Below are 14,473 nucleotides of genomic sequence, written 5' to 3'. Positions count from 1 at the left end.
ATTGTAAATGGCAGTCATTGAAGAAAGATGCTTTATGCACCCAGATGGTGTAGTAGCAGCTGTGTCCATTAATACTTCTACCAAAACTGGACTCACTCCACCATCTGTCTTTCCTTCACTCTCATCTATCTCTCTTGTTTTCTTTCTCTCACTACCTCATTCTTCTCCACCCATCACCCATCCAAACAGATCCCTCTTGGCCTTCTCCATCCTTTCCCCTCATCTGTCTTTCAATAGGTGCATCTGTTTCAACAGTCAAATAGTCTGCAAATTACTGTCTTATTTTTATTTCTTGTTTTTCTATATATATATATATATATATATATATATATATATATATATGCTAACTTTTACATTTATTCTTAAAAAATATTTAATAAATGCTGTAAATAAATACAAAAACATTCTGTGATTTTAGTTTCTGTTATAAAAAAAAATTATATTTAGTTTGTGTTTCAAACCAGCCAGAAACTGGCAGTGGGGCAAAAAACAAGAAAAAACAAAACCTTATCTTTGTCTTTGTCTTTTGTACATTCTTAGACAATTTTCTTTTTGCTTTTATTATTTTTCTATCACTCTGTTTGCTTAAATCTGTCTACACAATGTCTGTAATTTATTGTCATTTACACAGACCAGTGCACTTGCTTTTTACGCACTCCAGTTATTGAACAGTCTCTCTCACACATTTACTGAAATTCCTCTCTGTTTATCTGAATTTTAAGCTAAAATAGAGATGGAAAGCAGACACTGTACCAGGACGCACATTCCCCTGCTAGTGATGGACATCATTTAACAGAACACACACACTGCAATTACTTCTCTTTTTCCATTAATCTTTCTCTGTCCAACTATAACCCCCTGCTATCTGGTCTTTAACAATAAACTGAAGCACATTAACAACAGATTTCTCACAGCGAGAAAGTGATTTTCATGAACTGTAAATGCTTCTGCAGTATAAATGATCTTTTCTTTATATTTGTCTTTGCCATCTCAGACTAAAGGAGTGCATAAATACTCTCCATAAACCATTCTGCTGTATCAAAGTGCTTTTTCATCTCACTTTACCTTCTCTCTCCATCTGCTCACTTTCTCTCATTTCCTCTAAATCAGCTACAAGTACAGTATTTGTATTCTCTGATTACACATATGCTTCACTTTAGATCTATTACAGTATGTTAAACGTTTGCAGCAGTGACTAGAGTATAATAGTGCTGTAGCACTGTTTTGCATTGCATCTGCCCACCTCATTGTTCATCGTGTGGTTGTGTAAACTCTCTGTGGTCATTTGCTCCATGCCACCCCTCCCTCCTCCATTGTTTCCCCAGGCAGGCCGCTAAGTGAGTGCTGATTCTCTCTTCTAATGGTTTCATTGAAGGGCTTTTAATACAGACTGAGTGATCCAGAGTCTTCAACAGCTGCCATATTGATCTCAAGTGTGTTGAGATAAAAGTACACCTGTGTTTCATAATAACAGCATTCATTCAAGCTTTACCAAAATAATTTGGTGATAAGTTGATAATGCACGCTTGCTCGTCTTTTGTTCTTGTAGCCTAATCCACGCTGAAAGGCCATTTTGTTTTTGTTTCTAATTTCCGATGAAGAACTCGTATTTACAATAATTCAGATAGCACGTGAAGGCAGCACAAGTGAAGAAATAAAATCCCTGCAGACTAAATTACACAAATTCAACTGCAGGAGTCTATGGCCAAATCCACAATGGTATTCGTTAACTAAAACTAATAGGGTCGATTTTGTTAACCGAAATGAAAAAAATAAATAAAAGAAAATGAAATGAAATGCAATTAAAAAGAGATAAATAGCTAATTATATTATAGGCTACTATAGCTAATACTAAAATTCAAATAAAATAAAATAGATATAGAAATATATTAAAATACAAAAAGTTATAAAAATGACAAGAGCACAAAACAAAATGACTAAAGCTTAGCAGAATTAAAATGCAAACTGTAAATATAATGAATAAATGCTCAATACAAATAAATAAATAGCTAATATATAAATAATAAATAACAGTGAATACAAACACTTCTTTTCCAAAATGAAAACAATTAGTAATCAAAACAGAATTGTTTTGAATAATTTGATATTTTCCTAGGGCCTCATTATTATTATTATCATTATTATTATTATTATTATTATTATTTACAGTTTTTTTTTACTTTATCATCATCCAAAAAATTCACAGTATAACAAAAATGTTTGAGCAATCGAATGGAAATGAAGGCTCACCTCTGGATTGAGTGGAATTTTTGCATTCAGTTGGATTTTTGCTGGTAGAGGGTTGAGAGACCCAGAGAGACAGAACAGTTTTCCTACAAATGTAGCTGAAGCGGACCTTTAATGAAAACAGCATCCTCACATCTCAAATCGACCACTGTGATAATAGCACAGCTGCAACAGACACATATTTATCCATCACCAATTGAACCAACACCATTTAACAGCATACCAAAAGCAGTAGACAATGTTGGCAGCTCTTCACATTTCGAGTACAAATAAAACTCTCCTTCTTTCTAGTTTAAAACTAATTTCTTTTTCAATTTATTTGAGCCATTGCTAGTAAATATGGGGAACCACAACACATCGAGCACTGCATTTTAAATGACATGTTTGCTTACACTTAAGCAACCTTTGATGAGACAAAATTACACAGTATTGTGTAGAACAAGCTGCATCTTGTGTGTGCCAATATGAAAATACATTGCTAAAAGGCAAGATTGCATGAGCGCTAGTAATAGAAACAGACATGTGCACACACATTCAGTGTGTTCAAAAGAACCAGAGTTTCCTATTCAACACCTGCGTGTGTTTATCTGGTGTTCACCATGAAAGTACGCCAAAGGGAACTTGTAGCCCGAGGAAACAAACCTGTCACACGCTTTTTACAACAACTTAAAATACCCAGAATATTTTTTAGAGATCTAACATAACAAAACAAGCATTCAAGGAAGAGTCAGGAATGATAAGATTCAGGTCATTTGCACGTGTGTACAGTACTTGAGAATGTGCAAAGAACGGAAAAAACCTGTCATCAACTGTTTATAACACCACTTACAGGAATCCAGATCTTAAAAACACTTCTTAAGGCATTACTATTACAGACCCCTGGGGTGGAACACAGCCCGAGAGACAACGAGCACACTTTACATGACGTGAACAAAGTTATTCAAATATCTTTAACATAAGAGCATCATAAATAAATAAATAGACTGACAGAAATTATCCGTCTTACTCTTACAATTCACTTACAGGACTTTAGATCTTAAAGGCACTTTCCATGCACAGACAGATAGAACAAATAATGCATGGAGGGACAGATAGATTGATAACACGATGTTACATATTGCATTAAAGGTATTTGCAAAACTGACATTTAAGATCTTAGACCCGTTTTGGGTCAGATAGCTGCAGTCTGTCTAAACATCATCTACTGCAAATATGAAATCGGATTTTTATTTTTATTTTTGCTTGGATTTTAAACATATATGAGTAACTCTTCAAAACTTTTCAAAAAGAGTCATTTTATCAGCCCGAGAAAGATGCTTTTTATAAACAGAGTGTTGTTGCAGCATTTACCAGCAGGGGATAACATCCATACCTTAACCTTTGACCCTAACATACATAACCCCAGCTGATGTTGTGAGTTATGTATATGGTCCCTGGAATCACATTTGAGATGCATGTTAATACCAGGTGTAAACAGCGAGATTGATGTTAATAATAGCAGTGCTTAGTTGACTGAGACTGAAGAGACATCATTATCAGGCTCTAAAGAAAACCACTTAACCACAGGTTATTCCAGAGGGATTGTTTTTGCAATGCACGTTGTAAACCCACTGGAAGAATGACTGTTGACTAATAGCTACTTATGTCCTGTCCCTTGTTTTAGGAAAAATATTCAGAGGCACTGTTCAGAGGTTTACCATTACTCTCAGGAAACAGAAGCTAACCAGGCACTACCAGGATCTGCAAACTAAACAAGGCGATATAGAAAATCACTCACAGATTCATTCATTCAGACTCCTATTGCATAAAAATAATCACATATCCTATAAATAATCTTTAATGGAAGTAGAGATATCCTCAAACAAATCTTCCTGTAATGCACTTGTTCTTCAAGAAGAAATATGAAAGGAACGCACACACATACATCCTCGAGAGCCAGACGGCATCGAGTGCTCGGCGGTGAACTAAAGCACAAGTAGTGCTGATAAACAGAGAGGGCTCAGCTATGTGAGTAATGTCAAGGCTTTTCTGCTATCTCTTCTTTAATGCATGAGAAAGTTCCTCCCAAAGGCTGACAACCATAACACAGCCACATTACGCCGGCTGGTTCTGGTGTCACTGAAATCTCTTCTCATCAGTCACAGAATCTAATTAAAACAGAATAAACTCATCACAAAAGCGGCTAATTAAAAAAAAGTCTCACTTGAAGTAGCAAAGCGAGATAATTTAGCTAATCTTCAAGGTTGGTTTGATAACATTCTGCTCTGAACCCGAACACAGCAGGGGCTGTAACGGAGGGCCGAGGAGAACGACAAACTGAGGAGGTCTCCTTCACTGCATCATTAAAGAGCAAATTGAGTGAACATGTAACATATAATATGCACGCACACACACACAGACGTGCAATTAGCAGTTTCTAGGAGAAATCCCCATGAAATCAAGCCACAAAACTCCCTCCGATGGCAGAAAGGGATTGTGGGTATGAGAATATGAGTCAGTGGAAGGAGCATGAAAGCTTGTGAGAACAGAAGAGTGTGGGATGCACTTTTATTCATCATCTTGCTGTTTTCATCTTGATATTTTTTGTCTAGAAGGACTGGATTTTTTTTTTTTTTTTTACAAGAATTTGACCTTGCCCGAAAATCCAAATGTTTAGGCAGTAATAAACTTTTCTCTCGCTCTCTTTCATACCTGGCACGGTGTTTTATTACACCTGTGTTGATATAACAGCAGGACTGTTGGCACGTCCAGGCAGATCTTACACCTGCCCTCAGTTTCATTGTAACTCATACATATTTTTATCACTTAAAATGCCTTGCTGCTTCTTGTCTGTCCACAGATGCCCCAGTGGCACAGAAATTACACACCTCAACTTTAAATGTGCCCTTATAAACTGACATTTCAGTTACAGCATCATACCGTTTCAACATTCACGCTTATGAGTTCCCAATAACAGGGCTGGTAATGAGATGAAGTCAGTATTCAATTCGTCCTGCGATTTTAACATGGCAGCAGTTCCATGTAAAATAAGACGGCTTATTTATTTGTTAAAAAAAAAATATTGTAAGTTCTACAGAAGTACTTTTTTTTAATTAGGTAAAAAAAAACTGAGAGTACCTTTTTAAGTGTTATAATTCAGTTTCAGGCACTGTTGATATTGTTAACTACAACCTATTAAAATGTTTACAGTAATTAATGCTTAAATAAAATATTCAATTACTTAAACCTATATTTTGGACCACTAAAGCAAAGTCTCTATCTTAATCACTCACTCACATACTAACAATAAGTACTTAGTGGATCAGTATTGGGGAAAGATTGAGAGCCACTTGCTTTGATGAGAGAAAATCCTCATTAAATCAGTGGAATAGATCTAGACATCAGTGTCTCCATTCACTAAATACAAATGCATAACAATGTGCTTGAGAGCATCTGATGGCTCACTTTCATCCTCTCTTATCATTCACATCATTCTCCGAGCATCCTGCCTAATTTCCTCCATCTACAGATCTTGTCCAGCTGCAGCCTTTTGTGACACATCTTTTCTCTTCCTACAGTAAATGTCTTTTTTATATATATCTGAAACAATTAGGATTTCAATCCTTTTTCAATTTCCCATCCTTATTGTCATCTCGATATCCAACTGCATTAACATGTATTTGTTCCTGTGCTGCTGGTCTGACAGGTGAATGAGCTCCTTTAGTGATTGAACTGTCAGAAACAATTATTTAAAAGGGATCCACAGATGCTTCTTTCTCATTCCTCAAATTCACACGGACAGTGCAAGCAAGTAATGTTGATCACACCTGAGGGGGGTGGCTTAGTATGTATTTTTAAAATGATCGCCTTACATGCAAATTTCAGCACAGGAGGAATTTCACCACCTTGACTGACACCTGGCAGGCCGGGGCAAGGATGAACGAGGCTGTGGGTGAAGTTGTGATGACATTCTGGCTGTGTCATCTTTCCAAACATGCTGTGAAGGTAGGCAGCCTCCTACATTTTAAGACACTACATGTGTAGGAAGTGTCCAGCGTTCACAATTCAACAAATACTGTTACGGTGCACTACCTGTGTTTGTCCGCGTGATTTGACCTCGCTGAGATTTGAGACTATCACGTTTTGTTCTACAACATAAATAACATATGTTCACAAACCACACAGTTCGAAGAAAATAAAAATAAATCTTGGTTTTAAGATTAAACCAGTTAAGAACAGGCGTTCCAGGTCGCATTGTGTTGTTCCACGCTCACTGACTAGCTACAGTGTGAACACACTCATGCAATTGGTTCCTATAGCAAAATATCACTAAATACGATGATTCATTCTCACAAATATAAAATAACCAAACCTCACGCCTATCGAATTGCATAATGTAATGAGCATACTTAAATGTCATTCAATTCGGAAGCGTGTATCTGTCCTTAAAGATAATAGCCTACTGTCTTTACATGTTGAAATCCCTTACAGGGGTTTCACATTATCATTTAACCATTAACAAGATCATACATGATATAGTCACTTACCTGACGCTTCCAACAGATTAATGTCTATTAAATCTGAACATCGTTAGAAGTAGAGAACAAAGACTGAAGCCCCAAACGGGAACTCAAGATGAATGTTAAGAAGGTAAGTAAAAATGTTTAACATAGGCTACACAACTGGTTTAACTATTTAAATTATAAAGTTACCTGAGGGTTACAGTAATTTTAGACACACATACACACACACAAAAAAGAGACAGTTTGGGATTTGTTGTAGTTGTTGTTGTTGTTGCTTGACAGTATAAACTCTACACAGTTCCAATCAGAAGAAGACAAGCTACAAAGTTCACAAATGCGTACCACAAATATACAGTATACCTGGAGGGCACAAACCATTGCAGACATCCATAAAGTATGACATCTTATTCAAAACAGCTCTCTTATTTCTTGCAAAACTAGCAAAACTGCTAAATCATTCAGTAGTTAAGATGCGTATCCTTAAGAAAACCTTTTTTTTTTTTTTTTTTTTTTTGTAATTCATTGTTTTAGAAAATGGGCGTTCAAATAACTTGTATGCAAATGTTGACCATAACTATAAATCACACATTACATTGACAGAACATATGACTACATTTTGCAAAATGAAATCAGTAAATGTAAAAAAGAGCATCAAGATAAAAGTACAAAATATTCTGTGAGGAGTCTAAAACAAGAGGCCTTCATAAACGGGCCACCATATACATTTTCCAGTGTTTGAGATTTTCAGCGATATTTTAGCTCATGTTCCATGTGTCTACTGGACAATTAATACATACTGATTCATTAAGATACTCTCAACTACACACAAAGACTCAGTAGATAAAAAAGTATAATGTTATATTCAAACCAAGCCCTCTCCCACTCTCTATCCATCTCTTTTCTCCTCTTCTTACCCTCATCCAACCAAACCTGCTGCTTAGAGACTCTAGAATCACTGTTTTGTTGGTACAGAGAAGCACTTTACTGTTTAAGTGTGTGTGACCATATTCAGAAATTGCGTAAAAACTGTCCCTGGGTGTTGCTCTGACATGCAGAGGACCCGACTCTAAGAACAGCAGATTGTGAATCTGTTATTTGAAGCAAATAACAAGGCTCAGAGCTTTGTTTAACAGTAGGGCTTAGGGAAAAATGACAGGGTTTTCCAACAACATACTGATTCTAGAATGTTCCAGCTGTGCCACCTGAACAACAGTGTGCTTTTACTGAGAAAGATACAGACTACATAGATATGCAAAACACAGAAACCTGTAATGTCATATACAAGCTTAAAGAAATCATTTTTACACCCCATGTTCACTCATATGTTTGGTTTAAAAAACAAAAAACAAAGTGAAAGCGGCAACAGTATTGATAAATAACAAAAAAGATGACCACTGTGTGACAACAGTTTCATAGTTCTGCCCCTGCCCCTCGACTTTTACCAAGTTTTCATGTTTATCTCCTTGCTCTCAGAATTTAACAGTGATAGTTCTCCCAAAAAGGAAAATTACCGGTATGTCACAATTTACTCACCCTTATGTCATTCTCAGTGTTTTTATTTTATAATGAAAATCAATGGGATCTAGTTAGGTTTTGTACTCCATAGACTTTCATTGTGTACAAAAGCAGTTCAAAATATCTTAATTTGTGTTCAGCAGGAGAAAGTAAGCCATCTAGGTTTGGAACGATGATGAGGATGAGTAAATGATGATAGAATTCGTTGGTGTATGAATTATGAATGTATAAAGCCGTGGGGTTTCACATAACTAAACAGAGCAAAAACTTTTAAGCTTTAAGAAAAGGCTGAAAGTGTTTAACTTGATATGTTTCTCTAAATATAAATAATGAAAAGCTTAGAGATATCAATAGTACTGGAAAAACTTCAAACAGAATAGCATATTGGGACAGAAAGTTCATTATGTTTTCTGCTCAGTGAGTAGATGATTCCCAATAATGCTCAGTATTTTAATAATCCAAAAAGAATAGTGGAGCTTAGACTATATATATAAAAAAATGAAAGATTAATCCCATTAGGATGCATTTTATAATACCTTAGACCTGTCCTTTTACTAACCTATGTGTGATAATTACAGAGTTAGGTTAAAGTCTTTGAACATGTTTGGGCTGTCGAATGGAATTCAGTGCAGTACAGAGGAATGAGATGATCGAGTTAGTTCTGTAACTCCTCTACAACTCTCAGACTTGGGCTGAATGGGTCCATGCAGTCAGATATATGGTTTAAATGGGATTCTCACAAACGCTATTTCTTTCCCAACACCTCTGGCTTTTGGTTATAGCTCAGAACATACAGGTCTGGGACAAGCAAGCATGGTCTAAAATATCTAAGGCGTTGAAAGGAACAGCTGGACAGCGTGTTTAATGGCACAGCCATATGCTCCATGCAGATCATGGAAAAGGATAAAGTGGTCTGTAGGGTTGACTAATCAGGGTAATGGCACGTGTGCAGTTCACAATCAAAAATGTACACAGTGCAGTTTGTAATGCAAAAAAGGCTGTACTGCACTATTTAAACAACATAACCAGGGTGCAGCACAGCATGAAGAGCAACATCCAGTTTCCACAGTGATTTTTCTGCTTTGTTTTGGGTAGAAGAACTCTGCATTAAGCTGCGCTCTATTTAATAGAGTTGTACTACAAAGATTGGCTTGATTACACAATCAGGACACAGTATGTAACCTTATCAAAATAATGCCAAATTTACATTTATTGCCCCTCCCACTTCTAAACTGAAACCCACCCTATGTTCACCAACATAGCCCCTCCCACAATCTTTCAAAAAAGAAAACTGTACAGCTAAAATGAATTCATCTTCTCTTTCCTCCATCTCCTCTCTTCTCCTCCATCAGAGCACTCTTAATTCACTAACATCCCCTACGTCTCTGGAGATCTTGTTCTTACTTGTATCTCTTCTTCTTCGTTTTTTATCACTGTAAAAGTGGAAAGATTGTTAATGAACACATACTGTTTTTACTGGCTATCATTTAGTTGCATAAAGTAATAAAATGTTCAAGATTAAAGACTATTTGTCGATTTAAAGGCATAGTTTACCCAAAAATGAAAATCACCCCATGATTTATTCACCATCAAGCCATCATAGGTGTATATGACTTTTATCATTCAGACGAATACAATTGGAGTTACATAAAAACATGTGTTGGCTCTTCCCAGCTTTATAATGGCAGTGAATGGGGTCGAGATATTGAAGCCCAAACAAGTGCATCCATCTATCAGAAAAAGTGCTCCAGTTGGTTCCGGGGGATTAATAAAGGCATTCTGAACTGAAGCAATGCTTTGTGTAACAAAAATATCATGGAGAAATTTTCATTTTTGGGCAAACTATCCCTTTAGTGATCACAGTGGAGGCCCAGGTCTCAAGAATTAATTAATTGTGATTTTAAATCTTTACAATTAGTTTTCCATTTTGTCAATTTGTCAGCAAAATGTTTTCTATCATTTAGAGAATTTTTATCATTTAAAATACAAAAAAATGTTGTATGATCACATATTCCTTTATGTATTTGAATGAGTACAGGTCAGATTCTGTCTACAAGTCTATTTTTACATGCATGTATCTGTTATGTTGAATGATGATAGAACATTATTCCACCATTTATTTTTATTTTTTTTGTACAATAAATATTTTACAAAAACAAAATTGGTACTGTGGTACAGCTGAGAACCCCCTTTGGCCCCTCACCTGTTCTGCATTTGGTTTCTTAAGCAGACCAGCCTCTTCATTGCCTTTCTCATTGGACTTCATCTCCACCACAATACCACCTTTCACCTCCCCAGATGCCCTGGAAGGAGACAAAGTGACAAAAGGTATGAAGTGAATAAATGGAAATGTGAACACATTGCCTGCAAATGTTTGTTATCATGGTTCAGGATACTCACACATCCTTCTTGTCCTTTTTCCCACAGCTCAGCTTGCCCTTCTTACTAAGGAAGAAGAGCAGAGCCACCAGGACGAGAAGCAGTAGAACGCACACTACCACGGCAATCACGACCGCGCTTGAACCTCCCTGCTGTTTATCCGCTGAGAAGATCGAGCGAGAAGAGAGTTGGTAAGAAGTTGAAGGTTAAAGACGAGTGTGAAGAAGTGATGAGTTTGGGTGGGAGAGAAAGACAAAGGGGAACACAGAGGGGGAACCAGAACAATAAGCAATTGTCCTTTTGTCTACATTAAAATGAGACCCAAGTAATCAGTGATAAATAAGGTCACAGTTAGACAAATGATAACACAAACACACAATCTCACAGCTGTGTGCAAACAGACAATTGCATACATGCATATGCACTATTTTATTCTCATGCAAAGACAGAAAAGCAACAGGGGTTATACAGACCTGTTTTAAATACTGGGTTTCCTTTTAGCAGCATTATGGGAAAGAGAAAGTTGAGTCCAGTTGAACATTGCAGAGGAAAAAAAACACTCTACCTTTCACACACACAACGAGGCCCATCACCAAGATGAAGACAAACACGTACACACGCTGAAGTGACCGCACGAGCTAAACACTTGACAGCACACTCGAGGATGAACGGACGGCGGTATTAAGAGACAAACACCCAGACACAGAGAAGAAGGAAAGAGAGGAAAGTAAAATAGAACAGAATCCTTTATTGTCTCAAGTGAGGGAAAAGTTAAAGGTGTAGCATCAACAAAATAGAGGACGGACATCATACAAAGATCACACACGTATTACAATATACAATATACACAGTGATTGGTACCAGTACATAATATACAGTGTAAAGGGCTGGAAAGCTAGATCACGGAGTATGTACAAGAAAGACTCCTGAGAGGGAGAGGAGGAGCAGAGAGAGCTGGGACAAGTGTCTACCTCGGTTAGCAGTATTGGGATTTGATGATTTGTCTGGATCTGTACAGAGGAAATAAAAGAACAAGATTTAGAGAATCAGTAACATTTGAGAGTAAATGAGAGTCTGTGATGATATGTTGAGGAAATCTGAGGAAATACACTATGTTCAAAAGTTTGGGACACTTTTACACAAAATGGACACATTTTTTCCATAATAACAGCATTCCTATATAATTGAGATATCTGGTTGCTCCTAGCTGAATAAACCATGCAACATAATGAGGTATTGTGACAATGTACAAAAGCATCTGAAATGTATATCCCAGCATTCTGCATACTGATTTCTGAAAATCCAGAAAGCAGTATGAAGCATCTATGCTGGGCTGCTTTTGTGCAAACCCTGTTGCTAGTTTATATGTATAAACTAGACAAAACAAGTTAACCCAGTGTTTTCTGTCCGATATTTACCCAGCACGGGGTTGCCAGTGGGGTTATTTTAACCCAGTCATTTTTAGAGTGTAGTATTCCAGTCCCAACATAGTCTATAAGAGCAGGATGCACTAACCTGATTTGATGGACACCTTGAAGTTCTTGCTGTCTCTCCCATGCTTGTTGTATGCTTCACAAATCACACCATCCTTCAGAACTGCCGCCGAGGCCTCAAGAGTGACTGTGCTGATAACCTTATTCCCCACTACGTTCACTGACTACACACAAACACACAGATGAAAAATACAACGAATACAGCTTTCTGATTTAAGATCAAACCCAATCTACTTGAAGCACATTCACGCACCTCTTTGCCAGAAGGTTTCCAGGTGAACTGTGGAGCAGGATGACCGAGAGCAGAGCAGTTGAGAGTGACCAGCCCTCCTTCCTTCTCAACAAAACCATTCAGTGGTGCAGCAATCTCAGGTGCACCTTCAAAACAAAAACACATGAATAGTATCAGTGGCCAGTATTTGGGTTGAGTCTCTTGAGGTGTAAATTCCTCTGTCTTCTGATGACAAGGATTCTAAATTAAACCTAAGACTAGAGTTAACAAGTTTAACAAGCTTAACAAGTTTACTGAGGATTCAGTAAAACATCATGTTCATATGATATCATATTCATGTGTTCAGGACAAAGGGAGAATTTATGGACCATGTTATGAATGCCTCGCCATCCTTTCTTGGAAACCAGGAAAAGGTGTGAATTACACCCATGAATACACTGAATGCTATGATGGCTTATAGAACAAAACCAGGAAATCAAGAATGAAAGTTTTTCCGATGGCACATCTAAGATACATGAGACCTGCCCTGGTGTTACAGTATACAGTCTCATACTGCAAGGTGTAAAAGGGTTTAAAAGCTTGTGTTTTATTGTAGGAATTAGTTCAACATTGTTAGTGGCCTCTGAGATGAATCGCAACGTTTGATTTGAAGCAAAATGTCGAAGATAATTTGAAAAAGATGTGCTTTTGATGTAGTTTCTTATTATAAAACATCTATTTCATCCTTTAATGCAACAACATCCCATATTAGTTAGCTAATCTACTGTAGCCTAAGTTTACTACAACTCTTTACACATGTAGAAATTCTTATCAGAATTTATGTATTTACAAGTTGAACGTACATGAGCGGCTTAGTTAAAGTCCGGGACCTTATTTGTTATTTTGTTTACACCCTGAGTTGGGGGTGTATAAATTACATTTGTATGGTAAAAAGCTAATTGTTATGGATCATAATAAGCTGTAAATGTGAATGTTGACAGCGCCATTTAGTTTGTAAGCATTTTGTTACTGTCAGACAACCCAACTAATTTAGCTGGTTTATGAGCAGACTAACATTTCCCATCATCCTCTACGGCAGCAAGAGAACGATAAAACACCAGATCAGCATCAATTACACACCTAATGTGCATTCTTTACTCTTCATTACGGCGCATTAGCGCTAAAAAGACTCCTGACTTTGTTGGGAATTAAAAAAAAGTGTGATGAATATGAAACTGACAAAAACAACATCTGTTCTCATTTTCGTAGTAATAGATGACTTATGACCTGACTTATCGAACAGTAATGTACCATTGTTTAACAACCTAAGAGGTTTGAATTTAAAAGTGTATAATATGGTTTCACTTCATGTTACTGTATATGTAGATTTGGAATTGTGTTTTTACTTACAATTGACCTTGACTGATAACTCGGAGCAGAAAACACACACATTACTGTTTTCTTATGGCACTGAACTCCTACATGTATCCAAACATAATATCCGCACTATGGAAAGCAGCTGGTATAACAACAAGAGCTGACAATTTGTTGACAGCCCATAGTTTAGTTCTATCTCTTGAAAGCAAGCTGCTTTGCTACTGATGACAGCTTGTATTGACACTTTGCACTGATAAACCACTATAAAGCTGTGTGTGTCTGTGTTTGCACTTAGTACCTGTGACGGTAAGGGTGACATTGGCTTTTTTTCGGAGACCTGGCACTGAAGGTACAGCTCCGACACATAAATACACGCCAGCGTCAGCCAGAGTCACTGACTGGAGGGTCAACACACCCGTCTGCGACAGCTCCTTTGAGTCCTGTGACGTACAAGGAGATCAAAAGAGATGTCGAGTCAAATGAGTCACTGTTTCCAGTCTTTTACTCACACTTGTGTCATTCCAAACTCATTAGGCTTCGGTTCACCTTCAAAACACAAATTAAGATATTTTATTTGAAATCTCAGAGGTTTTCGTGCATCCATCGAAGGTCCAGGTAACCAAAAAGTTAAAGATCTAAAAAGGTCATAAGGTCATTGTAGCAGTTTAAGTCAAGTCTTCTGAAGGTTGTTCGTTCTAGTGCATGAAGCATGACACAATTATTGGATATTGGTTACCTGGACTTTCACT

The 14,473-nt window shown here is 37.0% G+C and overlaps 1 protein-coding gene across 2 annotated transcripts in view; it reads right to left on the bottom strand.

Annotated features, from left to right (window-relative positions):
• Positions 1–6,991: 6,991 nt before the first annotated feature.
• The window catches only part of bcam (basal cell adhesion molecule (Lutheran blood group)), a 46,148-nt gene continuing 38,666 nt past the window's right edge, over positions 6,992–14,473 (bottom strand). The window contains exons 10-17 of one of the 2 annotated variants that reach the window (XM_026285056.1): positions 14,023–14,164; positions 12,390–12,514; positions 12,159–12,300; positions 11,615–11,653; positions 11,117–11,137; positions 10,665–10,806; positions 10,468–10,567; positions 6,992–9,697 (exon numbers count right to left, since the gene is read on the bottom strand). In XM_026285056.1, coding sequence (XP_026140841.1) covers positions 9,695–9,697; positions 10,468–10,567; positions 10,665–10,806; positions 11,117–11,137; positions 11,615–11,653; positions 12,159–12,300; positions 12,390–12,514; positions 14,023–14,164 — 714 coding nt within the window. In that variant the 3' untranslated portion in view covers positions 6,992–9,694. The remainder of the gene's footprint in view (positions 9,698–10,467; positions 10,568–10,664; positions 10,807–11,116; positions 11,138–11,614; positions 11,654–12,158; positions 12,301–12,389; positions 12,515–14,022; positions 14,165–14,473) is intronic. The other variant, XM_026285057.1, reaches the window with a different exon arrangement.

Source organism: Carassius auratus, chromosome 16, assembly GCF_003368295.1.
Source record: "Carassius auratus strain Wakin chromosome 16, ASM336829v1, whole genome shotgun sequence".
NCBI classification, from domain to species: Eukaryota; Metazoa; Chordata; class Actinopteri; order Cypriniformes; family Cyprinidae; genus Carassius; species Carassius auratus.
The sequence above is the reverse complement of the archived record's forward strand: the minus strand, read 5'-3'. Positions and strand labels throughout refer to the sequence as shown.